General features: G+C 54.1%; 2 protein-coding genes across 2 annotated transcripts; one reads left to right on the top strand and one right to left on the bottom strand.

Annotated features, from left to right (window-relative positions):
- The first annotated feature begins 1,414 nt into the window (after nucleotides 1–1,414).
- On the top strand, nucleotides 1,415–4,189 carry tspan12 (tetraspanin 12). Its single transcript, XM_086146223.1, has 7 exons — nucleotides 1,415–1,795; nucleotides 2,084–2,166; nucleotides 2,234–2,369; nucleotides 2,447–2,512; nucleotides 2,980–3,087; nucleotides 3,177–3,320; nucleotides 3,418–4,189. The coding sequence occupies exons 1-7, from the start codon at nucleotides 1,655–1,657 to the stop codon at nucleotides 3,673–3,675; spliced, it is 936 nt and encodes a 311-aa protein (XP_086002349.1). The 5' UTR covers nucleotides 1,415–1,654; the 3' UTR covers nucleotides 3,676–4,189.
- Nucleotides 4,190–4,837: 648 nt separating this feature from the next.
- On the bottom strand, nucleotides 4,838–18,221 carry kcnd2 (potassium voltage-gated channel, Shal-related subfamily, member 2). The gene is made up of 5 exons (XM_086146209.1): nucleotides 17,110–18,221; nucleotides 8,647–8,809; nucleotides 8,190–8,285; nucleotides 7,668–7,918; nucleotides 4,838–7,054 (listed from the first exon to the last, which is right to left on the bottom strand). The coding sequence occupies exons 1-5, from the start codon at nucleotides 18,219–18,221 to the stop codon at nucleotides 6,916–6,918; spliced, it is 1,761 nt and encodes a 586-aa protein (XP_086002335.1). The 3' UTR covers nucleotides 4,838–6,915.
- Nucleotides 18,222–23,556: the final 5,335 nt, after the last annotated feature.

Below are 23,556 nucleotides of genomic sequence, written 5' to 3'. Positions count from 1 at the left end.
ACTGAACGCACCGGAGTAGTCAAAGATTGTGATCCTCACGGTGCTTCCAGGCCTCTCCAGGTAAGAAAGAGGTCAATGCAGGAGGCCCTGATGCCAGGCCGGTAGGTGAACTGTAGCGGGTCCATCGACGGTCTCACCGAGGGATGTAGACGGGCCGGTACCAGGCCTTCCGGTGTCTGCGTGAAGTGCGACGTCAGCACCGGCGGCCTGTAGCTGTTGACTTCCTTTGGTTTCGACACCTTTGGCACCACGCAAGATGTTTTCCGCAGTCGTGGGACTCTGTGTGTGGACTCTCTCGTGGGACTCTCTCTTCAGGTTCAGGTTCATACTCCACAATCCCACAGGGTTCATCTGCACAGGACCCGAGGAGCCCGGGGCCGATCCCATCCGGACCCACCGCTTCCCTGGCCTCGTCTACAACTCCTGCTCTGACCACCACCCCTACTACTACTACTCATACAACTACTTCTACTACTCATACAACTATTTCTGCTACTATCACCACTACTTCTGCTACTACTACAAATACTGCTCCTACCAGCACCACTACTACTAGTACTACAACTGCTACTACTACTAGTACTACAACTAATACCACGACTACTCATAACTAGATCCCGTCCGTCATGAGTGTATGCATGGGACTGGTATGGTGTGGATCAAGAAGGAGTCTGGTGGATGGATGGATGGATGGATGGATGGATGGATGGATGGATGGATGGATGGATGGATGGGTGGATGGATGGATGGATGTATGGATGGAAGGATGTATGGATGGATGGATGGATGGATGGATGGATAGACGGATGGATGGAAGGATGGATGGATGGATGGATGGGTGGAAGGATGGATGGATGGATGGATGGATGGATGGATGGATGGATGGATGGATGGGTGGATGGAAGGATGTATGTATGTATGGATGGATGGATGGATGGATGGATGGATGGATGGATGGATGGATGGATGGATGGATAGACGGATGGATGGAAGGATGGATGGATGGATGGATGGGACCCCCGGATTTGGAGGAAGTGGCGCCCACGTGATTGGTTGCCATGGACACGGCCTCAAACAGCGCGTCACAGGTACACCAGAAGGCCGACGTAAACAGACCGTCAGCTCCGGACTTGGCGTGTGTGTGTGTAGGCGTGTGCATGTGAGCGTGAGCCAGGTGCACTTTCTGTAAGACGCTTTGGATAAAAGCGTCTGCCGAAGGACTGTAATGTAAAATGTCATATAAATGTTTGCGTGTGAATCATGAAGTATGTGTATACGTGCGTGAGTAAGTGTGTGTGTGTGTGTGTGTGTGTGTGTGTGTGTCAGTGTGGTCCTCCGGTTGTCCTCCCCGCCCCGCCCCGCCCCGCCGCTCCCCTCCCCCCGGTGCGTGTCGTGGGCGGGCCGTCCGTCCGTCCGGCCCTCCGGCCCTCCGGCGCCGCGGCCGCGCAGCTGCTTCCCGGTCCGGGCGCTGGCTGACGTGCGCGCGGAGCTCCGGTCCGCGGGTGTGACGCGGGTCTGCTCGGGTTGTCCGGCGGGGCCGGGCCGCTGCGGGGCGGGTTGGGGGACGGACGGACGGACGATGGATCCGCGGCCGGCTCCCGTCCGGCGGCGCGGCGGGGAGTGACGGTTCCCGCGGCCGTACGAGGATGACGTCATGGCCCACCGGGGGTCCCTGAGCCGGGGGTCCCTGAGCCGGGGGCCCTTGAACCGGGGGCCGGCCCGCAGCGCCATGGCGCGGAGGGACGCGGTGCGCTGCCTCCGGTGCCTGCTGTACGCGCTCAACCTGCTCTTCTGGGTGAGACGCCGCCGCCGCCTCGGCATTCCAAGTACCGCGCCGCTGCGCAGTACTCTGCCGTAGTACCCTGCCGTGGTACTCTGCCGTAGTACTCCGTCTGCCGTAGTACTCTGCCGCGGTACCGCAGTACTCTGCCTGTACTCTCCCGGCAGACGGTACTTTCAGTGACACTTGCAGTACTTCAGCAGAAGTAGGTCACATTTGACCGCTTCAAGTTCTAGGAAGTTATTTGCAGCAGAAACTGATCCTAGTGTTTATTTGTGTGTGTATGCGCGTGCTCGTGTCCAGCTGATGTCGGCGTGTGTCCTGGGTGTGGCGGCGTGGATACGAGACTCCCTGAACGCCGTCCTGACTCTGACGGCCCACACCAGGTGAGTGGGCCGGACCCCAAAGGTCACTTCCTGGGGGCGCGGCGGTTGACGGTGGGAGTCTCCTTAGGCTGGAGGACGCCGCCGTGCTGACGTACTCGCCCGCCGTCCATCCCGTCATCATCGCCGCCTGCTGCTTCCTGGTCATCGTCGCCATGTTGGGGTACTGTGGCGCCCGGCGCTGCGACCCGCTGCTGCTGTCCTGGGTACGTTTCCGTGGCGACGCCCCGGGTCAACGGACGGCGCCGACTAGGGGGTCACGGACGGTGTTTGTGTCTCGCAGTACTTCGGCAGTCTCCTGGTCATCTTCTGCGTGGAGCTGGCCAGCGCCGTGTGGACCTACGAGGAGGTGAGGAGGCCCGGGTTCCTCTCCGTCAGAAGGTCCTCTTCAGGCCAAACTCTCGAGTTCCGAAGCCATCGGTCGCCGACCTCCGATCGCCTTCTCCCCGGCGCTCCGGAGGCGTTCTGATCAACGTGCCGCTTCTGTGACCTCCTGAGGAGTTCCACCCTCAGGAGCTGCTCCTCGGACAGGGGGGGCACCACCAGGCCCGTGTGTGTGTGTGTGTGTGTGTGTGTGTGTGTGCTCACCTGCAGCAGCTGTGTGTGTTCACACAATGTCTCACCTGCGGGGCTTCTGGGTGGGACTGTATCTCACAGGTCAGGGGTCATAGGTCAGGTGGGGAGCATCTGGTCATCTAACCTCCAGAGGTTCCACCCAAACCTCTCACTTGAACCAGGAGACTTGGATGACACTCTTGACTTAGATTACTATCAGCTGACGTGTGTGTGTGTGTGTGTGTGTGTGTGTGTGTGTAGCCACCAGTCCAGCGCTCTGACATGATCAGCCTCAAATCTCGAATGACCAACTTCGGCCTGCAGCGTCACCAGTGGCTCACACACACCTGGAACAGCTTCCAGACAGAGGTCAGAGGTCGTCCCCCCCCCCCCCCCCCCCCCACACACACACACATCTCTTAACAGTTGAGCATTGGTTTGTGTTTCCATGGTAACAGTTCAAATGCTGCGGTGTGATCTACTTCACTGACTGGCTGGAGATGACGGAGATGGAGTGGCCTCCTGACTCGTGTTGCTCCGATCAGTACCCGGGATGCGCTCGCCACGCCCACCTGCACGACCTCAGCGACCTGCACCAGGAGGTCAGGTGACCTGAACCTCGTCAACGACTGACACTGGTTCTTGACCTCATGCTAACACACCCCAATCTGTGTGTGTGTGTGTGTGTGTGTGTGACAGGGGTGTGGTCCGAAGATCTACTCGTTCATCCGAGGTACGAAGCAGCTGCAGGCCCTGCGTTTCCTGGGCGTGTCCCTTGGCGTAGCCCAGATCCTGGCCATGGCGCTGACCCTCACGCTGCTGTGGGCGCTCTACTACGGACGCAGCCCGCCGCCGCCGCCCCCGGGGGCCTCGGCGGGGGGCGGGGGGCGGGGCCAGACCCCCGCCATCAGCGGCGGAAACCCACAAGAAGCTCAGGAGGCGGAGCGGCGGCCGTGACTTCGGCGGCGACATGATGGGGCGGTGTGATGTCACTGTGATGTCGCTGACGGAGACTCCCGTCGCAGACCGGGCCCGGCCGGCAGGGGGTCGAGGTGGTCCCATGACCCTCTCCAGTCAGAAGAAGCTGCTCTCTGAGGCCACCTGGCAGAGGTTGTAAACCGGAAGTCAGCGGCTCCGCGCATCAGCTGACCGGCGCCATACTTGTAGTCCCGGTGTTCTGTCGCTCGGGGACATTTCATTTTGCCCCGTTCAGGGACTTCAGCGTGCAGAACCCGGGAATTCCGGCTGAGCTGGATGTGGAGAAGGTTGGCAGCAAACTTCTCCGAAGACTCCAAGATCAGGCTGTTCGATGGAACTGAGGAACCTTCTGGGTTCTTCACATGTGCAAGTTGGACGTTTGAGTGTTTTTCAGGCTTTGACCCACTGGAGCTCCAGGGTCAAAGCCGTGGTCCTGACAGAGTCCTACAAAATGATGTGTGTGAATTCCTCAAAATAAAGAACTGAAACAGCATGGAGTCTGGAGGTCAAGGGGATCTTCTCGATTGCAGGATTTCACATCTACTCAAAGACCAGGGTGAAGGTACTTAACTGTCTCATCAGTCGGTGGCGCTGCAGCGGGAAACATCTCGGGGGCTTCAACCGCAGACTTGGAGAAAAGGTCCATACAGGAGAAGGAGAAGCTCCGAATGACCTGGTCCGGACAGGAAGTCGAGAAACGGTGACCGGAAGCTCTAGTTGTCAAGGTTGCTAACAAATCGTTTCCGCCCGCAGCTGGTGGAGAACCAGACAAAAACACACACACACACACACAGCTGGTCGTCAGCTGTCAGGTGTAAAGGGATCTGATTGGCTGCAACCCGACCCCGAGCTGAAGGTCTATTCATAGATGGAAGAGGCTTTCACAGCAGCGGGTTCACTTTTCAAAATAAAAGTCTACAGAACCCGGAGGAGCTTCTGCCTCGGGTTCAGGGAACCTCTTTGTCCGCTCGCCCGTTCCTCTGCTCTTCTTTCCATTTATTGATCTGCTCATATGTCCATCGGCCGATCGTCCGATCACGACGGCGACTCAGTTCTGGACCCGGCGTACGGGTTGGGGGTTTGAATCCGGGGCTGTCAAAGACACGAGGGCAGCGAGGAGTCATGCCAATAAAGCCTTTATTTCACCCGGACCTTCCTCAGACCAACCGAAGCCATGCAGACAAAGTCGAGAAGGTCCGCAACACCAAGAGGGAGGTGAAGAACCCAACCAGAGCAGAAGGACTGCGGGCCCAGCCTCGTTGGGATGGCAGGCAAAGCTCTTCCACCATCATCTTCATCCCCATCTTCGCCCCACGCGCCCATAACCAGAGGATGACGTGGACACACACCGTCCACCCGTCCTCCAACCTTCATCCACCCATCACACACCCGTCCTCCACCCATCACCCACCTGTGAAAGGAACGAACAACAACTAGCCAAACCTAGGAGTATTAGCATAAACAGGAAGGACTGCACCGGCCAGGACATGGAGACAGACCTTCAGTGGGCTAACACCAAGGACAGAGAAAGCATCCAAGATGTTTCTGATCCCACAGAACCATCTGCTGGTTCTGGTAGACCACCTGCTCCAGCCGTTCCGACTGTGAAAGGGGGAAAACCAGGAAGGGCCGACGTGTCGGCTGCCGTGTTCTCCTGGGTCTCCAGGTACGATCTTCTGTCAAGCTGACGTCCACATCGGACGGACCCGCAACGATCTGACGTTTCCCTGTCCCAACGAGCATGCGGAGGACGGACGTGAAAACACACACACACACATACACACACACACACACACACACACACACACACACACACACACGGGCCGGAACCTGGTCCTCTGAGACAGTTTCTGGTGGAATGCGTGTCGGCCATCTTGGTGAGGTCCGTGTGAAAGGAGTGTCGTCATGGAAACGCAGTCCCACAGGAAAAGATGGAAACTCCCTGTGCTTCCAGTGAGAGCGTCAGAGTACTCGTCAGAGTATTACCCCCCAGAGTACTCGGAGTATTACCCCCAGAGTACTCAGAGTATTACCCCCCGGAGTACTCAGAGTATTACCCCCCAGAGTACTCGGAGTATTACCCCCAGAGTACTCAGAGTATTACCCCCCGGAGTACTCAGAGTATTACCCCCAGAGTACTCAGAGTATTACCCCCATAGTACTCGGAGTATTACCCCCGGAGTACTCAGAGTATTACCCCCCAGAGTACTCATAGTATTACCCCCAGAGTACTCGGAGTATTACCCCCGTAGTACTCAGAGTATTACCCCCCCGGAGTACTCGGAGTATTACCCCCGGAGTACTCAGAGTATTACCCCCCCGGAGTACTCGGAGTATGACCCCCGGAGTACTCAGAGTATTACCCCCCGGAGTACTCAGAGTATAACTCCCCGGAGTACTCGGAGTATTACCCCCCCAGAGTACTCAGAGTATTACCCCCGGAGTACTCGGAGTATTAGCCCCGGAGTACTCGGAGTATTACCCCCCGGAGTACTCAGAGTATAACTCCCCGGAGTACTCGGAGTAATACCCCCCCATAGTACTCGGAGTATTACTCCCCGGAGTACTTGGAGTATTACCCCCCCGAGTACTCGGAGTATTACCCCCGGAGTACAAAGAGTATTACTCCCCGGAATACGCGGAGTATAACCCCCCAGTACTCGGAGTATTACCCCGGGAGTACTCGGAGGGATGCAGGACTGGCAAAGACCAGAGGAGGTCTGGACGTGCACTCTAAAGAGCACGCAGTATCTTCGGATCTCTGACCCTCACCCTCACAGGCGGGACCTCATGCTGACCATATTATGGGATGTCGAGTCTCTACATGCACCGAGTCTCCTCGCTGGAGATGCGAGGGAGGTTCTGAGCTGACAGGACCTTCTGAGGAAGAAGAACGCGGCTGGTGATCCGTGATCATGGTGATTATTGGTGATCAATATGTGCCTGGGAGAAGGAAAGTACATACTGGAGGACACGAAAGGGCAGAAGAATACAAGGTCCTAGTGGTCACTGCTCCTGAAGAACGATCTGGGAAGCAGCAGAAGTGGGATTCTGTCACGGAGCTTCCTGGTCTGGTTCTATGGATCAGCAGCTCCACTGGAGCTGCACCACGTGACTGAAAACATCAGAGCTGCTCTCTGGAGTCCACGTTCCCTGACCCAGTCTGGAGAGAAGTCTCCCCGTGGGCTCCTGACCTCCGACCTCCGAGGTGGGCGCCGTCTACAGGGCAGACACGCGGACCACGCCGAGGTGGGCGGCGTCGGCGGGGCAGGCGGGGTCTCCGGCCTCAGCTGGGATGAGGGTCTGCTCGCAGTTCAGAGGGAGGGTCTCCTCCAGCTGGGCGTTGAGACTGGAACGACTGGAGAAGAGAAGAAGAAGAAGGAGAAGAAGGAGAAGAGGCGTGAGTGACAGCTCAGCTCCGAGGATCAGCTGAAGATCCCGAGGGATCCTCCGAACTTCTCCCGAGGACCTCGGAGAGAACTTCTCCGGCCTGGTGACGGATGACCTCCGGTCGTGGAAGAGATCCCCAGAAAGACGGAGGAACGCTGGAACCTCGTTCTCCCGCTGGGAGGGAACATCTACATCTCCACAGAGGGTCGCGGAGCCCCGGACGCCCCCACAGCTGGACGTGCTCTGGATTCCTGCTCACTGAGTCACCGTGGGAAGACACGGTCACGTGACTTGCTGGAATGCGTTCGTGTTCGGCCGAAGCTCCTGCTGCCGAGCACGCCCCGGGCCTGCGGGGTCAAAGGTCAGGCGGAGGAGGCTTCTCGCGAGGATGAGCTTCAGCAGAGCAACACAAGGATCTGAAGTGAAGCATGTTCTCACACTGGTCCTGCCTGGGACTTCAAAGGGAAGTTCTCGTTGCTGTTTGCTTGGTTTATCTCCATTTTCTCTCCGCTTTCTTCCCTCAGCTTAATTGGGGGGGGGTCAATGTTAGGGGTCAAGGGTCAGGGGGTTCACCGACCTACCTGTTGCTCTGACGTCTCTCCGGCACCCGGATGGCGCTCAGCTCCTGGATGCTGCCCCGCACGCTGGCGGACATGTTGGCGTTGGACACGCTGAAGGTCTTGGTCTTCTTGCGGATGCAGCAGGAGAAGAAGCCCCGAGGCGACGAGGAGGAGAAGGAGGAGGAGGAGGAGGAAGAGCGTGACGCTTGCTTGACCAGAGGGACGTCCCCGCAGCTCATCTCGTACAGCTTCTCGTCCAGAAAGTCGTGGTTCTGCCGCGGAGCAGAATCAGAACGTTACGGAGAACCCTCAGAATGGACCCTCGACAGCTCCGAACAACGGCATCGGCACTCGGACGAAGATCTCGTCCTCAAGATGGAGATGATCTCCAAAGTCAGAGGACGTCAGATGATGGAAACAAAAAAATACGGCCAAGTCTATGTCTTCTCCCCAGACCAATCAGGAGGAAGGAAGCTCAGCTGACAGTTGTGTGTGTGTGTGAGTGTGTGAGTGTGTGTGTGTTTGAAGGGGGAGGTGCCTCACCGTTGTCTTCTCCAGGCAATGCAGCAGGTGATGGTGGTGCACCTGGAAGCCCGGGTTGCTCTTGCACACCAGCGCCTGGCCGGCCTCCTTGGACGCCTTGTAAACACAGATCACGTGACGGTCAGCTCGCTGCCCCCACAGCCCCCACAAGATCCTAGAAGACCCGTCTCCTGAGCATCTCCACGACCGGCCGACCCCACGGAGACCCGGGACCCAACCGGGGACACCGAGGCGTCACGGGTCCATCCGGGTGACCTCGTCCGAGGATCGGGCAGAAGGTCCAGGCGGCGCGTGGCCACAGCATGCAGCCACAGCATGCAGCCACCTTATGTAGACCCCGCATGTAGCCACCTAATTTAGCCACCTTATGCTGCCACTGCATGTAGCCACCGCATGTAGCCCCAGGCCGTGACGGAGGTGAGACAGGACGTCCAATCAGAGAGCAGCTGTCAGGTACCTTCTGGGCCCGCCTCTTCTCCGCCCGCTGGCTCTGGTGATAGATACGGCTGAAGTTAGACACGATGACGGGGACCGGCAGGGCGATGACCAGGACGCCGCTCAGCGAGCAGATGGAGCCGAAGATCTTCCCCATGATGGTCTTTGGTACCATGTCTCCGTACCTGAGGGGTCAGAGGTCAACCTGTCGGTCAATCCCAGAATTGAAACCACGGTACAGGGCGGCAGGTCCATCTGTCAGCGGAGGCCGCGGCTCCAACAACTACCACAAGGGGGCGCCAGAGCTCCATCCTTAGACACCCGCTGCTCCTGGGCCAATCAGCCGGGACTCCCATCACCGGCGAGGGCTTCTCGGGCGTCCTTCACAAAGAACCCCAAAAGAACTTTCCTAGAAGCTTCTGATCCGAACCTGCCCCGAACTCGGCCTCGGGGGCCTCGACGGCCTCGGGGCCTCAGGGGCCTCAGGGGCCTTAGGGGCCTCGGGGCTTCAGGGCCTCTGCCTCCAGCTCCAGTCGGAGGGGTTGAAACGTCAGACAGACCTGAGGTCGTCTCCTCATCCACCTAGAGTTTGGGGAGGGGGGGGAGATGACCATCTAGAACGTGGGAGATCAGAGACGACCACGCTCCGCAGAAGCTGGAACCCCTGAGCCGCCCGGGTCTTCATCTGGACCCGGTCCAAAGCTAACCGGAGTCATCGATCGATCGATAACCCCGCGAAGATCAATGGGGGTGATCAGATGTGATCGATCATCAGCTCTTCAGACCAGCCTCAGCAGGACATAGCAGCTCCTCATGACACATACGCTGTGGGTGTGTGTGGGTGTGTGTGTGTGGGTGTCTGTGAGTGTCAGAGAGAGGTGTGAAGTTATGTAATGGAGTCAGAGAAAGGATGTGTGTAGTGTGTAAAGCTATTTAATGTGGTCTGTGTGTGTGCGAGAGCGCGAGTGTGTGTGTGTGTGTGTGTGTGTGTGTGTGTGAATGTTTAACGTTTCATGAAGTTGCATCTTGCAGGTCAAATCATTAATGCATTTGTTTGACACAATGGTGTCTGCTCTTAAACACACACACACACGTGGGCGCACACACACACACACACACACACACACACACACACACACACACACACAAAACCCATTAAAAAAAGTAATCCATAATGAATGTGTTTTTTATTAGGAGACAAAAGCATGCTACACACACACACACACACAGAAGTGTACTTTCACACTACTGTACTGAGGTGTGTGTGTGTGTGTGTGTGTGTGTGTGTGTTCACAGCAAGCTTCTGGACTCCCTCGGCTGTGTGAAGCGGCTGTGAGAGCTGATCAGGAAGATGGTCCATATTAATGACCATCCTGATCTGCACTCTTTCCACCCATCAGGTTAGATGGAGAACCTTCATGTCAGGGGTCGAAGGTCGTGTGATGTCATCGGCGCTCTCGGAGCCTTCGGCCATTAATAAAGGACGACAACTAATCCATGGCTTCGCAGTTTCCCTGTGATCAATGACATCACAGAGCAGCCGATCGATCGCTGATCGATCGGACCGGAGTAACCGCATTCACAAGATTCTTCATTTCTCCCGCTGTAGCTGTGACAACCAGCCGCAGATGATTTCAAATCCCCTAAAGAGCGGTAACCATGACGATCTCTGACTCCAAGAACATATGTCAGAACTCCTCTTCATTTATCAACTTCATTGATCAGCTTCTGATAACGTCAACCAAAGAATTAGTGACCTTTGACCTCCAGGATCCAAGCAACAACAACAACAGAACATCGTGACAAGTCTGTGTAATGGCGTGTGTGTGTGTGTTTCTGGTCACACTCATCTTATTGACCTGTTTCTAATGTGTTCATCGCCAATGGATCCTGTCTTCTGTGCCTGGAACCATTAACGAGCTCTAATCCAATTAACCAAAAACTCATTTACTGCCCACTGATACACACACACACACACACACGCACACGCCTAGTTCAGACAAACCTAACAAGCTCTTCAGTAAAAAAACCTAATGATCTTCATCATGAGACTGACCAGAGATGGGTTCTGCAGCATCAGGAGGCCCAAAGGGAACAAACACAGGGAGGGCTGGTGGGGGCAAAGGGGCGTGGCTCTGGAGCCGAGGGGCGTGGCCTCAGGGCCGAGTGGGCGTGGCTCTGGGCCAAAGGGGCGTGGTCGGGAGTAAAAGGGGTGCGGCTAAGGGAGTGCAGGGTCGCTCCTGGTCTGACCCCGAGCCTCCCCTGACCTGCCGCGGTGCCATCGAGCAGCACCGAGCCCCGATGGGTCCCAATAAAGGACTGGTTCTTCTGCACTGAGGGATGAAAGGCCCCCCGGCACGCCACGGGTCTTTGTAAGCAACCTTCTTCTCTGGAAGCTTTAGTGCTGAAGACATAAAGCTGAGGAAGAAGAGGGTCAGCTGCTTCCCTCCAGGGTTTCCTCTGCTGAAGATCTACAATATAACCACAGAAGAAGAAAAGGAGACCGTGTGGTCGTGGGGGGGGGGGGGGGGGGGGTCACTAAAAGCAACATGGAAGATTTCACATTTTTCCTCAATGGCCCGGATTGTTTGGCGTCTCGAGGCTGACTGGCGCCCCCTGGAGGCCTCTAGAGCTTCTTTCTTCACTGACTGATCATTGGTTCCCATCTATTTCCTGCCGTCGAAGCTCAGGGCCGCCGCCGGCTGATCAATGATCCACCAGCTGATCAATGATCCACCAGCTGATCATGATCCGCCCGCTGATGGACAGCAACTCCGTGATGATGTGACTCACGCAAAGCATGACGGGATGTTTCTCTTGGACGGGTGAGATGTTCGAAGTCAGCGCATGCCGTCTCACCATCTCACCTTACATCAGTGTTTTGGCAGACGCTTTTATCCAAAGCGACTCACAAAAAGTACCGTCTCACCACAACAGTGCGGTTCAAGGAGAGCAGGTCCAACCATCGGACCAAAGCACGTGATCACACATCACTGTGTTAGTGTTCCTTCTGCTCCACTTCAAATGTGACATTAGCGTCAGCCTGTGATGTCACTTGCATGTGTGTTTGTGTGTGTGTGTGTGTGTGCGTGTAACCAGGCGTGTTAATCTTCTCGTGTTCAAAGGCATACATTGAAGATCAACATGCTCGTGGCCATGTGACCTCATCGTGTGACACGTGAAGACGTGGCTCCCGGCCAACGGGCTCCGTCGATCTGAAACCTTCAAACTTTTTCTGGGAAATCGAAAGAGTCCCTTCTGTTCCGGAAGCCGGAGCCCATTGAAGGACCTGTACGAGCCGGTCCAGGACCAGCTGCATCCTTCTCAGGATCCCCGGACCATCATCCGGGATCGAGGACTTCATCGCTCCGGTCAGATGAACGTTGACCAAAAGCCGCGAACTCGGACGGGCCGGGACGTTCTTCAGAAACGTTCTGTTCCAGGTTGACCTCTGAGGAGCCAAGGTGGCTCTGTCTGGTGTCAGGCATGAAGAAGACAATGGGCCGGCGGCCCCCCGAGGCCCGGGTCCACCTGAGCAAGCTTCTCAGAGGCTGTTCGTCACGCCTGCGCTGCAGACGTTGCCGTTCCTGTGCCGGCCGGCGGGACGTCCTTGGCCGAGGAGAACCTCCTCCGTTATGAATCTCTCCGCCGGCTCCGACCTCCGACCCCCATTACGGCCGCGGGAAGGTGACGGCCGGGTCGATCGGATCCGCCGCCTCAGCAGTCTGATCCAGGGGAGAAGGTCACCTAGGACGTCTGTGGTCCAGGAATGAACGCCGAACCTCAGTGATGGCGGGACGTCTGGACCTTCTCCTGCCCGCATATGTGGACTTCTCCAATAGCCCAGATTCGTCCATCATCCAGTCATCTTATCCTGCTTAGAGGGGGCGGAGCCAGTCACAGCGGACTGCGGCAAGGGGCGGGGCTTTAACCAGGACGGCTAGCCTGTCGATCATCCACCGTTCACCCTCGCATTCAAAAATGAGTCTTCACTGAACTGATGACTGAAGAACATGGAGAACCCAGGCAGGAGAACCTGGAGAACCCCCAGGTTGTCATGGCGACGCACGGCTGTAACTCGTCCCCGCACTACATCCAGCTGACATACAAGTTGGTGGCGAGTGTGGAGGAAGACATGAAACAAATAAATAAAATATATCACACACACACACACACACACACACACACACACACACACACACACACACACACACAGGTATGATTGTCACATGGTGTCTCATCTTCATCTTCATCGCCTCTGTAACTGGAATCCTGGAGTTTCTGCTGGAGGTAATAAAACACACAGCCAGCAGGGACACACTGTCTTACACCTGAGCTGCGTGTGTGTGTGTGTGTGTGTGTGTGTGCCAATATCAGATGAGTGTCTGTCACTCTATCCTGTTGTTATGCAGAAACACACCTGCTGTAATTATCTTCAGGAAAAAAAAGGACAATTGGATTATATAACACACACACTGCAGTACTGAGCACACACACACACGAGGACATATGCAAACTTGAGCATGAACAAACCATGTACTCACACACATGTACACACATGTACACACATGTACACACACACACACAGATGACCTTTCCCTCTGCTGTCAAAGGTGTGTGGTGTCAGTCTGTAACATTTCTTCAGCTTCTTCTCCTGTCTCTAGGTTTTGTTTCACCTTCATCCTCAACATCTCCACAAACAGCTTTTCATGTCCAGCAGCCTCTGTTTACATCCCTGTCGCATGTGTGTGTGTGTGTGTGTGTGTGTGTGTGTGTGTGTGTGTGTGTGTGTGTGTGTGATGTTTATCTTGGTCTGAATGAGTCTAAAAATACCGGTGCAGCTGCTGCTTTTCTTTTCTTTTCCTGAAAGATGAGCTGCTGAACACAGTACTTTTTACTACTGCGTAGTACTATGATGTATTAGTTAGTACATTGGACACAGTACTCTCCATTACTTTGTAGTACACTACAAATATAGTATATTACCATGTGCCAGACTGTATAGTACACTAGTGTAAATGTAGTATAAAACCATGTAGTACACTAATATGAATACAGTATCATACCATGTACCACACTGAGTAGTACACTAGTGTTAGTATACTGGCACACAGCACTGGTATGAGTACACTATGGCAGGTTGTAGTACTCCATGTGGTACACTGGTATGAGTACACTATGGCAGGTTGTAGTACTCCATGTAGTACACTGGTATGAGTACACTATGGCAAGTTGTAGTACACCATGTAGTACACTGGTATGAGTACACTATGGCAGGTTGTAGTACTCCATGTGGTACACTGGTATGAGTACACTATGGCAGGTTGTAGTACTCCATGTAGTACACTGGTATGAGTACACTATGGCAGGTTGTAGTACTCCATTTAGTACACTGGTATGAGTACAGTACAGCAGGCTGTAGTACTCCATGTAGTACACTGGTATGAGTACAGTACAGCAGGTTGTAGTACACCATGTAGTACACTGGTATGAGTACAGTAGAGCAGGCTGTAGTACACCATGTAGTACACTGGTATGAGTACACTATGGCAGGTTGTAGTACACCATGTAGTACACTGGTATGAGTACAGTACAGCAGGTTGTAGTAAACCATGTAGTACACTGGTATGAGTACAGTACAGCAGGCTGTAGTACACTGTGTAGTACACTGGTACAAGTACAGTACAGCAGGCTGTAGTACGTGTAGTACACTGGTATGAGTACAGTACAGCAGGCTGTAGTACACTGTGTAGTACACTGGTACAAGTACAGTACAGCAGGCAGTAGTACACCATGTAGTACACTGGTATGAGTACAGTACAGCAGGCAGTAGTACTCCGTGTACTGGGTGTGTGATGTAATAAAATGTTTATAACACAGTGTAATGGAAGACACTGCCTCGCTGCAGCAGCTGCATGATGAATGGATCTCAATTCCCCTTTGACAAACCCATTTCTGACCCAAACACACACACACACACACACACACACACACACACACACACACACAGTAGTGAGCAGGAGCTCCTTAGGTGGCGTTCTCCAGACGTTACCCTGACCTCCACCCTCCCTGACCGACAGAGTCCCTGACCGAGGAGGTCCTCGGCAGCACACGGGATCTGCATGTTCTCTATCCTACTGCTGATCCACAGCAGGACCTCCAGCAGCACCGTCAGCTCCACACACAGCCTGCCAGACCATCTCAACACCTTCTGCATGCGCTTGGAGACCTCCAGATGTTCAGGTTACTCTTCATGGACTTCAGCTTGGCCTTCATCACGGTCACCACCGCGCCCACACTTGCCCCGCAACCCCACATCCACTCGGAGAAGAGAACCCGCTGAGAACCCATGTAGGAGAACCTGGACTCTCCGCAGAACGAACCAGGAGGAGGAGCAGGCTCTGACCAGTTGTTATCCAACATCCATCGTGACACTCAGTGGTTCTTCTCAATCCCTGGGTTCTCAGACCCGACACGGATCTTCTTCTGTTTGGAACGTCGGTGTTCTAATCATTCAAGTCCTCCTCCTGTTTTACCTTCTCCTGCCTTTGCGGTTTGGTCTCTGAGGAGCATCGATCTTCATCAGCAGCAGCAGGAGGTGTTGAAGGAACAATGGTTTCCCAGCCGTTCTTCATTTGTGAGTCAATAAGCTGCTGATCTTGGAGGAGTTATTGATCCTCTCTCTCTTTCTCTCACACACACGGATACAGACACACACACACACACACACACACACACACACACACACACAGACACAGATACAGACACACACACACACACACACACACACACACACGGATACAGAAATACACACACACACAGTCACGGATACAAGCACACACACACGCACACACACTTATATATCATTTTTCATCAGCCTTAACAAGTTTAGGTCCCGCCCGTTGCCATGGCAACTAATCCAACTCCTGGAGGTGGTTCACCTGCTGCAGGCGAAGCGTCTCCGGGAGCCGGAGGAACCGTCAGAGCCCCGAGAAGCTCCGGAGGCCCGTCTGTCTGAAGGTCTTATCACACGACGCGGTGAGGGAGAACCCAGATTGTTCCTCTGACAAGGCCTGGAGGTTCTTCTCCTCCCGCCGGAAAACATCTGAGACTTCTGACGTTCCACCTCAAACGGATGCGCCGGCGACACCGGAAAACCCAGGCTCTCATGGATTCCCGGCGGTCTTCTCCGGCGGGGTTCCTGCAGATGATCCTCAGATCCCGCCGGAGAACCGCGGCGAGATGAGCCGACACGTGAAACCGCCGGGAGGGAAAGGTGACCTCAGACGGCAGGAGTGAAACCATCTCTCCAGATGCTCACCTGTCTGCACCTGGAGGACAGCTGAGAAGGACCTCTGACCTCCAGGATCAGGTCTCTGGGGAGGGAACCCGACACGCACGCACGCACGCACGCACACACACACACACACACACACACACACACACGTGCAATAACAACAAGCCCGCATGTGCAACAACAAAATACTCACACGCACACACAGTGACACCAACACTAAAAACACACAAACACACACCCTCACGCACACAAACACACACACACACACACACACACACACACACACACACACACACACACACACACACGTGGAACAACAACAAGCCTGCACGTGCAACAAGAAAATACTCACACACAAACACACACACAGACGCGCTAACATGCGGACACATATAATACTCACACACAGATACAGATACACAGACGCCTATGTGTGTGTGTGTCTGTGCCTGTGTGTGTGTAGGTATCATTTTGGGAGTGTATCTGTGTATGTATGTATGCATCTGTGTGTGTGTGTGTGTGTGTGTGTGTGTGTGTGTGTGTGTGTGTGTGTGTGTGTGTGTGTGTCATTGCTATTCACGGTGGCAGTGGATCAATGATCCCACCATTATTTCATCTCTGCTTCCTGAAACGAAGGAAACGGAGATTCAGTGAAATTGTTTTCTGGTCGGTTTCAGCTGAGTCGTCATAAATAGAGTGTGTGTGTGTGTGTGTGTGTGTGTGTGTGTATGTGTGTATGTGTGAGAGAGAGTGTGAATGATGAACGGTGTGTGATGAGAGAAAATGCGATGGAACAGTTGAGGGAGGCTGCAGGCCTCGGGGGATCAGCAGGAAGTCATTCCTTCAGAAGAAGTGTGTCTGGCTGGAGGAGCAGCACTGCAGAAGACTGAGAACCTTCACCGGTCTCAGCTCCTGCATCCTACCCCGCCTCAGGGCAGGTGGCGCCGCCGTAACAATGGTCACCTCCCAGCTTCTCATCAATCTGGTTCTGAACCGGGACGGACCCCGTAACCTCTGACCCCTCTGGACCTTATGACCCTCCTGCCGAGGCCTTCGCAGGACCAGGGAGGAACCTCTTCAGCGTCTTGATAATGTCGTGGACCTCGACACTCGAAGTTTTACCTGACATACACACACACGCGCACACACACAAGCCCACCCCACAAACACAACCCACAGGAGACTTACCCCAGCGTCGTCATGGTGACGATGGTGTACCAGAAGGCCGCGGGGATGGACGTAAACTTGCTGGCGCTGGAGCCCTTCTCGGCGTAGAACATGACGGTGGCGAAGATGATGATGGCCATGGTGAGGGAGAAGAGCAGGAAGCCCAGCTCGGAGGCGCAGCTCTTCAGCGTGTAGCCCAGGATGCGCAGCCCCGCCGAGTGCCTGGAGAACTTGAAGATCCTGAAGACCCTGAAGACCCTCAGCGTGACGAAGGCGCCGCTCACCTGGTCGTTGTCGGTCATGACCAGGCCGACGTAGTAGGGCATGATGGCCACCACGTCGATGACCGACATCACGCTCTTCGCGAACCTGAACCTGCTGGGGGCGGCGATCAGGCGCAGCAGGTACTCCATGGTGAAGATCATGACGCAGGCCGTGTCCAGGCAGAAGAAGGCCAGCGCGTAGCGGTCCCCGCAGGAGACCTCCTTGGACCCGTCGGGCGGCGTCCCGCACGGCACCGTCTCCGCCACGTTGGCGAGCACCGACACGGCGATGAAGAAGCCCGTCACGTAGTAGAAGACCAGCGCCGCGGTGGAGGTGTGCGGGTTCTCGAAGGCCCTCCACATGCTCTCCCTGAAGCCGAGGTCTTCCGAGGCCGGGTCGGCCGCCGGGTCGGCCTCCTCGTCCTCCTGGACGCGCTCCTGGTTCTCCCTCCGCCGGTCCTTGTAGTCCTCGTAGCAGCAGTCCCCGATGATCTCCGGGACGATGCCGAAGAACTCCAGCTCCTCGTCGTAGGCGGAGATGCACTCCTGGCGCGGGAGGTGCAGCTTGCCGGTGCGGTAGAAGTTCAGGATGTGCCTGAAGATCTCCGGGTCGCGGTCGAAGAAGAACTCCTCGTCCTCCTCGCGGAAGAAGAAGTCCTTCTCGCCGCTGCCCAGCAGGGTGTCCGGGTAGCGCTCCAGGGTGCTCCTCCACGTCTGGAACCTGGTGCCGCTCACGTTGAGGACCACCAGAGCCTCCTGGGCCCCCGGGCCCGGGGGGGGCGGGGGAGGCGGGGGGGACCCCGACAGAGGCAGCCAGCCCAGCGCCGAGGCGCGGGCCAGGGGCAACCATGAAGATACGCCTCCGGACATCGCCGGGACCACCGGCAGCAGAAAGAGGAGCGGGACAAGAAGAAGAAGAAGAAGAAGAGCAGAGAAGAGGTGGAAGACGATGGAGGAGAAGTTTCCTCAGGAGGGAGAGCCGTGGAATAGCTCTAGGGTCTCGTGCGTCCCGCTTCCGGTGACGTCCGCGGCAGAAGCTCGATCTGCGCCGCTTCTCCTCCGTCCGCTCCACGCACCTCCACGGATCTCCACGGATCTCCACAGATCTCCACGGACCTCCACCGCCCTGCTCCTCCCGCTCCGCGGACGCTCCTCGGCGGCTCCGCTGCGCTCCGGGCAGGAGGAAGACCTGCGACCTGAGGAGGACCCGCTCCTTCTGACGCTCCTCAGCGGAGAGCCGGGAACACAAGCCCGCCCACAGCTCCTCCCCCCGGGTCCACACACACACACACACACACACACACACACACACACACACACACACACACACACACACACACACACATTCAACACACTGCCACTGACACACATGCACACATTCACACACAGCCACGAATAAAAACACGCACACACACACACACACATTCACACACAACCACGAATAAAAACACGCACACACACACACACACACACACACACACACACAGTCACACACAACCATGAACACACGCACACACACACACACATTCACACAACCTACCACTAACGCACACATTCACATACATCACAGTAACAATAACAAACACACACACACTCACACTACCTCTAACAACCATGAACAAACACACACATTCACACACACTGTAACTAACACACAGCAGACACACACACACGCACACACACACACAACCTGCCAGTAACACACACACGCACATTCACATACATCACAGTAACAATAACAAACACACACACACTCACACTACCTCTAACAACCATGAACGAACACACACATTCACACACACTGTAACTTACACACAGCAGACACACACACCCATCACACTACCACTAACACACACACACACACACACACTAAGGCCTTCCTAAACACACACAGTCATAACAGAGTAATTGAATGTATTTCTTTATTTGTCTTGATGAGAGCGGCCATGTGGCCGGCGTGAGGAGTCCAGCTCAACTGCCAGGTGTCCGTGTTCTCCATGTTCTCCATGTTGTCCGTGTTCTCCATGCTCTCGGTGTTCTCCGTGTTCTCGGTGTTCTCCGTGTTCTGGGTTCGGCCTCCCACAGTCCAAGAACAGGCAGAAGCTGAAGTGGCGCCCCGCGCGGTCCAGACACGTGAACGTCCAGACTTCTCCACGAGTTTCCGCGACGGTCCCCCCGATGACGGCCGGGCCGAGCAATAGGCTCCGCCCCCTGACCCCGGGCTCGGCGGCGGAGACGCGAAGGAACGAATGAAAGGGTTTGGAGGGAAAAGATCGTATTTCTTTTCTTTCCAGGCGTGACCTCCGAGCCTTCCGATGGATCGGCGCTCCGATGGATCGGCGCTCCGATGTCGGACGGGCCGCGGCGGCGATGCTTTTAGACTTCGGCCGTAGGAGCTTTGGGGTCGGAGACCGCGATGAAGACGACGGCCGCGTCGAAGACGGGGACGGACAACGGATTCTCGGACAGAGGTCATGTGACCTCGGGTTTCCTCCTCCTGACGCCGAGCCTCTTGGCCAATCGGGTGAAAGAGCGGCTTCCCGCTTCCCGTCAATCGTCGGAGACCGGCTTCACTTCTCCCGCCGCGGGACTTTCTCGCGCCGTCCTCCCTCTGAAGGCTCTGGAGACCTTCTGGAGACCTTCTGGAGACCTTCTGGAGACCTTCTGGAGACCTCCTCGGCCGGAGCTCTGTGTCTGCGGCCGCCGGACGTTTGGCGGCGACGGGCGGAGCTGTGAAGCTCTGATGAACAGAGGAGCGCCATGTTGATGTGGGCATTGATGGTGCAGGAAGTGAGGAAGATGATTCCTCATCACCTCCTCATCATCACTCCTCCTCCCCCTTCAGTGCATCACTGCCCCCCCCCTCGGAGATTCACTCGCTCTTTCTTCTCCTGCTATTTATAGAACGGACTCCCTCAGGCTGGAATAGAGTTTTAACCATTGGTCAGAGGAGGAGGAGAGAAGGAGGGGAGGCGCCCGAGTGTGTGTGTGTGTGTGTGTGTGTCTTCTGAATAAACTGTTTTCCACGTGTCTGATATCTGACCGTTTCCATGGAAACCAGTGAAGCGTGTTCATCCTTACCTGGGTGAGGATGAACACACCTCACCACAGAAGAAGAGTTGAACCTCCACACACACACACACACACACACACACACACACACACACCGAGCAGCAGTAATTGAATAAAGCCCCCCCATCATTTCCTGTCCAGCTCAGCTGATGAGTCATCAGGTCATGTGACCGAGGTCCGTGGGTCTGCAGGCCCGAAGGTCTGAAGGTGTGAGATACAGCAGAAGCTCCCGGGTCTTTGTGCAACTGTTTTGATTGAACTGTTGCGTTTGTGACGGGAATCTCTCCTCCCGCGGGCACGTCCAGGTTTGCCGGAACCTCGATCGTAGAACCTGAAACTTGTAAAGGGAACCTGGAAGTGGATCAGTGGTGGAACATCTGATGTCCTGCATGAGGCGTCCTCAAGGTGTCTAAACAGCATACGGCCGCCACCTCAACTGTTAATCGTTTTCGCCGGTTCCGGAAGTTCGCCGGCATTTGTTCCAATTAGCGATTCCATGTCAGCATCCAGTCGGGGTATTTTCCCCTCATGTTCATTGAGTCTTGTTTTGGTACGTGATGTTTTGTGTCTGGCACTTCTGTTTGCGTATAAACCTCTGGGAGCTTCTCAAACCTCCGGCCTGCCTTGTTACTCATTTCCAGAGCGGAGCTCTCGCCGCTGCCCGGCTTCTTTTCCTCCTTCGTTTTTCCTGCGGTGTCTCACTTCCTTTAAACGTCGCAGAACTACCGGGATCCAGAAACGCACGAGTGCGGACGATCTTGTCCGAGGGGAACGTCCTCGCTTTCAGCGGTACGGTGGCGAGGGGACGCTCTTTCCGTTCGCCAGCGTGCGTGTCATCTTTCACAGACACCACGGCGCAACTTGCAGGTAAGACACGGTCGCCTCGACCGCCATCCTGTAGTTTGTCTCTGTGGAAATGCAACACCGTCAGAAGAGAAAGAACATTTCTCACAGGTCAGTTTCACACGCATGTCACGCAAAATGGAAGTTAAGATGAAATCTGTCTCAGGTAAGCGAAGTTCTCCAGCTCTTTGAGGCCATCGGCGTCTTGCACGGTGTGATCGCAGCCGCGTGGAAAGAGGGCGTAAGACCTCGAGCCTGAGGTTTAGGTTGAGATCAGGGGTGTCAAACTCATTTCACGTGGCGGCAACATACGGCCGAGGTAGAGGTCAAGTGGGCCGGACCATTAAAATAATAGCGTACTCAGCTATAAATAACCAAAATATCATGTCTTTCCTTAGATTTGAAGCACAAGAACTTAAGAAAATCTTGGAATTTAATGTACAATCCTTTTACAAAACATCTCATGAAACACCTCATATATTTCCTCAGACAAAAAGGTAATTTACTTTTATCATTCAAATGTTTGCATTGCAACTGATCCCACTGATCGTACAAAGGCACAAAACTTTAACAGGTAATTGGTTTTGAAAAATATAGTAATGCACTTTAAGATTAAATGAGACTTATAAAGAAAGGGATTTTTAAACCATTTCCACATGTGCATATAAAATGAATACAAATTGAAATTATATATATTAATATTTGTATATATTTGTATATATATATACAAATATAAATATACAAATATATTATATACAAATATAAATTGAATCCCTGCTTACACCCTACAAACTAAAGAGAGTGCTATTAAATGTGTAAGGAGGAGAGTGTTCACCTGTCCTGTAAATGTGTAAACTTCATCCGTGAAACATGCAAACACACACAATACATATTGAGAATGTATGGAGTAGCATGAACAGTAGAATTCCATCATACTAGTTTGTAGTGAAGCTGGTGACTAACATTAAATTGCACATTTTCACCAGTAATTAGTTAGCTGGCTTTTACCGCTGCTTCACTGATTTCTCATCTATGGGTGAAAGTGGACGCCGTTTCCTCAGACCCGCCAGCGATTGGTCGATCTTATCTCTGCTCGGTCGTCTTTGCAAGCTGTCATATTTTTCGCTGTCTTATTCGCTCTCTCGCTCTCGGTGCTTTTAGTTTTGCCTCCTCTTGATGCAAATCCAGTTTGTCGGTCAGAGCTTTTAGAGACTCGGCCTTTAAATGCTCCGATTCTCGTGACGCTGCTCGGCTTCCGCTTGAACTACGAGCGCTTGCGTCTTTATCTTTGCTCAGATTGTTTCCATCCACAGGTTTGACTTCATCATCTTTGCCTTCAACCCATTTATGCACTCCTTCAAGAAAGTTTCACAGATTAATTGATTTTTGCCGATGCCAATCGATGCTGTTGGCCTCCTTCTCAAACTCATCTTTTTATAAACTCTGAACTCATTTTGTGAATCATTAAATTCTGTAGAAAAAAATCCTTCAAACAACTTCATTTGTTTTAGCACAGTTTCCTCATCCTGCTTCTGTTACACCGTTCATTTCATTTTTTTTCCCTGTCCAAACTCCAAGCAGCTATTAACTGAAACACTTTCTCTTCTTCTTCTTCTTCATTCTGCACTTCAGGCTCCAAGTGACATTTTTCAATTTGAACTGCAATCTTTCCACCCGAAAGTCCTTTGCGTAATAAGTTCAAGTCTTTCAAATCAAAAAATACCTGCACAAATGTAAAGTTCATTCACTAAAGTTTGAGAAAAGTGGCGCAAAAGTCACCGTGCAACACGGCGGCCCACGTGCACTTCAACGTTCTACTCACACCACCGGTGAAGATGCAGGTCCTTCGTTACGTTTTCGAATTGCGGTCCGGTTCTGCCGACGCCAGTAAATCCAGTAAGTCCGTCGGTCCAAAAGCAGAGCGGGTTTCCAAACTCTGTCGTGGCTTCCGAGGAGTCACTTCATCTACACGCCTCAGGGCTTTCAACCGATTCCAAGAAAGCTCCTCTATTCCTTAAGTACGTTCAGTGTTGAATAAAAACTCTTCCAAACAAAACAATAAATGAAACTCCATATTTACTTCAACTTTCCAAAACTAAAACCTATTTGCCAGCTGGCGTTTTCAAACATTTCCGACTCTGGCCGACGGCATGTCTTTGTCTGCAGAAAGACTGGCCTGATTGGTCCGGGGGAGACACCTGGGCATGTAAACCCTGCTGTGGCTCAAAGGTGCAGCAGTTTGCCAGCAGGCGTCACCACCGTAAACAAATAAACAATGGCTCCTACACCA

This window comes from Fistularia commersonii, chromosome 5 (assembly GCF_037954325.1).
Source record: "Fistularia commersonii isolate RoL2024-O1a breed Wild chromosome 5, RoL_Fcom_v1.0, whole genome shotgun sequence".
In the NCBI taxonomy this organism is placed as follows: Eukaryota; Metazoa; Chordata; class Actinopteri; order Syngnathiformes; family Fistulariidae; genus Fistularia; species Fistularia commersonii.
The sequence above is the reverse complement of the archived record's forward strand: the minus strand, read 5'-3'. Positions and strand labels throughout refer to the sequence as shown.

Excerpts from the sequence above, each read along its gene's own strand:
- tspan12 (XM_086146223.1), top strand. The coding sequence starts at position 1,655 with ATGGCCCACCGGGGGTCCCTGAGCCGGGGGTCCCTGAGCCGGGGGCCC. Across the intron at positions 2,513-2,979 it reads CCGTGTGGACCTACGAGGAG|CCACCAGTCCAGCGCTCTGA; the intron begins GTGAGGAGGCCC and ends GTGTGTGTGTAG. Across the intron at positions 3,321-3,417 it reads TCAGCGACCTGCACCAGGAG|GGGTGTGGTCCGAAGATCTA; the intron begins GTCAGGTGACCT and ends TGTGTGTGACAG.
- kcnd2 (XM_086146209.1), bottom strand. The coding sequence starts at position 18,221 with ATGTCCGGAGGCGTATCTTCATGGTTGCCCCTGGCCCGCGCCTCGGCG. Across the intron at positions 8,810-17,109 it reads GTCACCATGACGACGCTGGG|GTACGGAGACATGGTACCAA; the intron begins GTAAGTCTCCTG and ends CTGACCCCTCAG. Across the intron at positions 7,055-7,667 it reads GAGAGACGTCAGAGCAACAG|TCGTTCCAGTCTCAACGCCC; the intron begins GTAGGTCGGTGA and ends TCTCTTCTCCAG.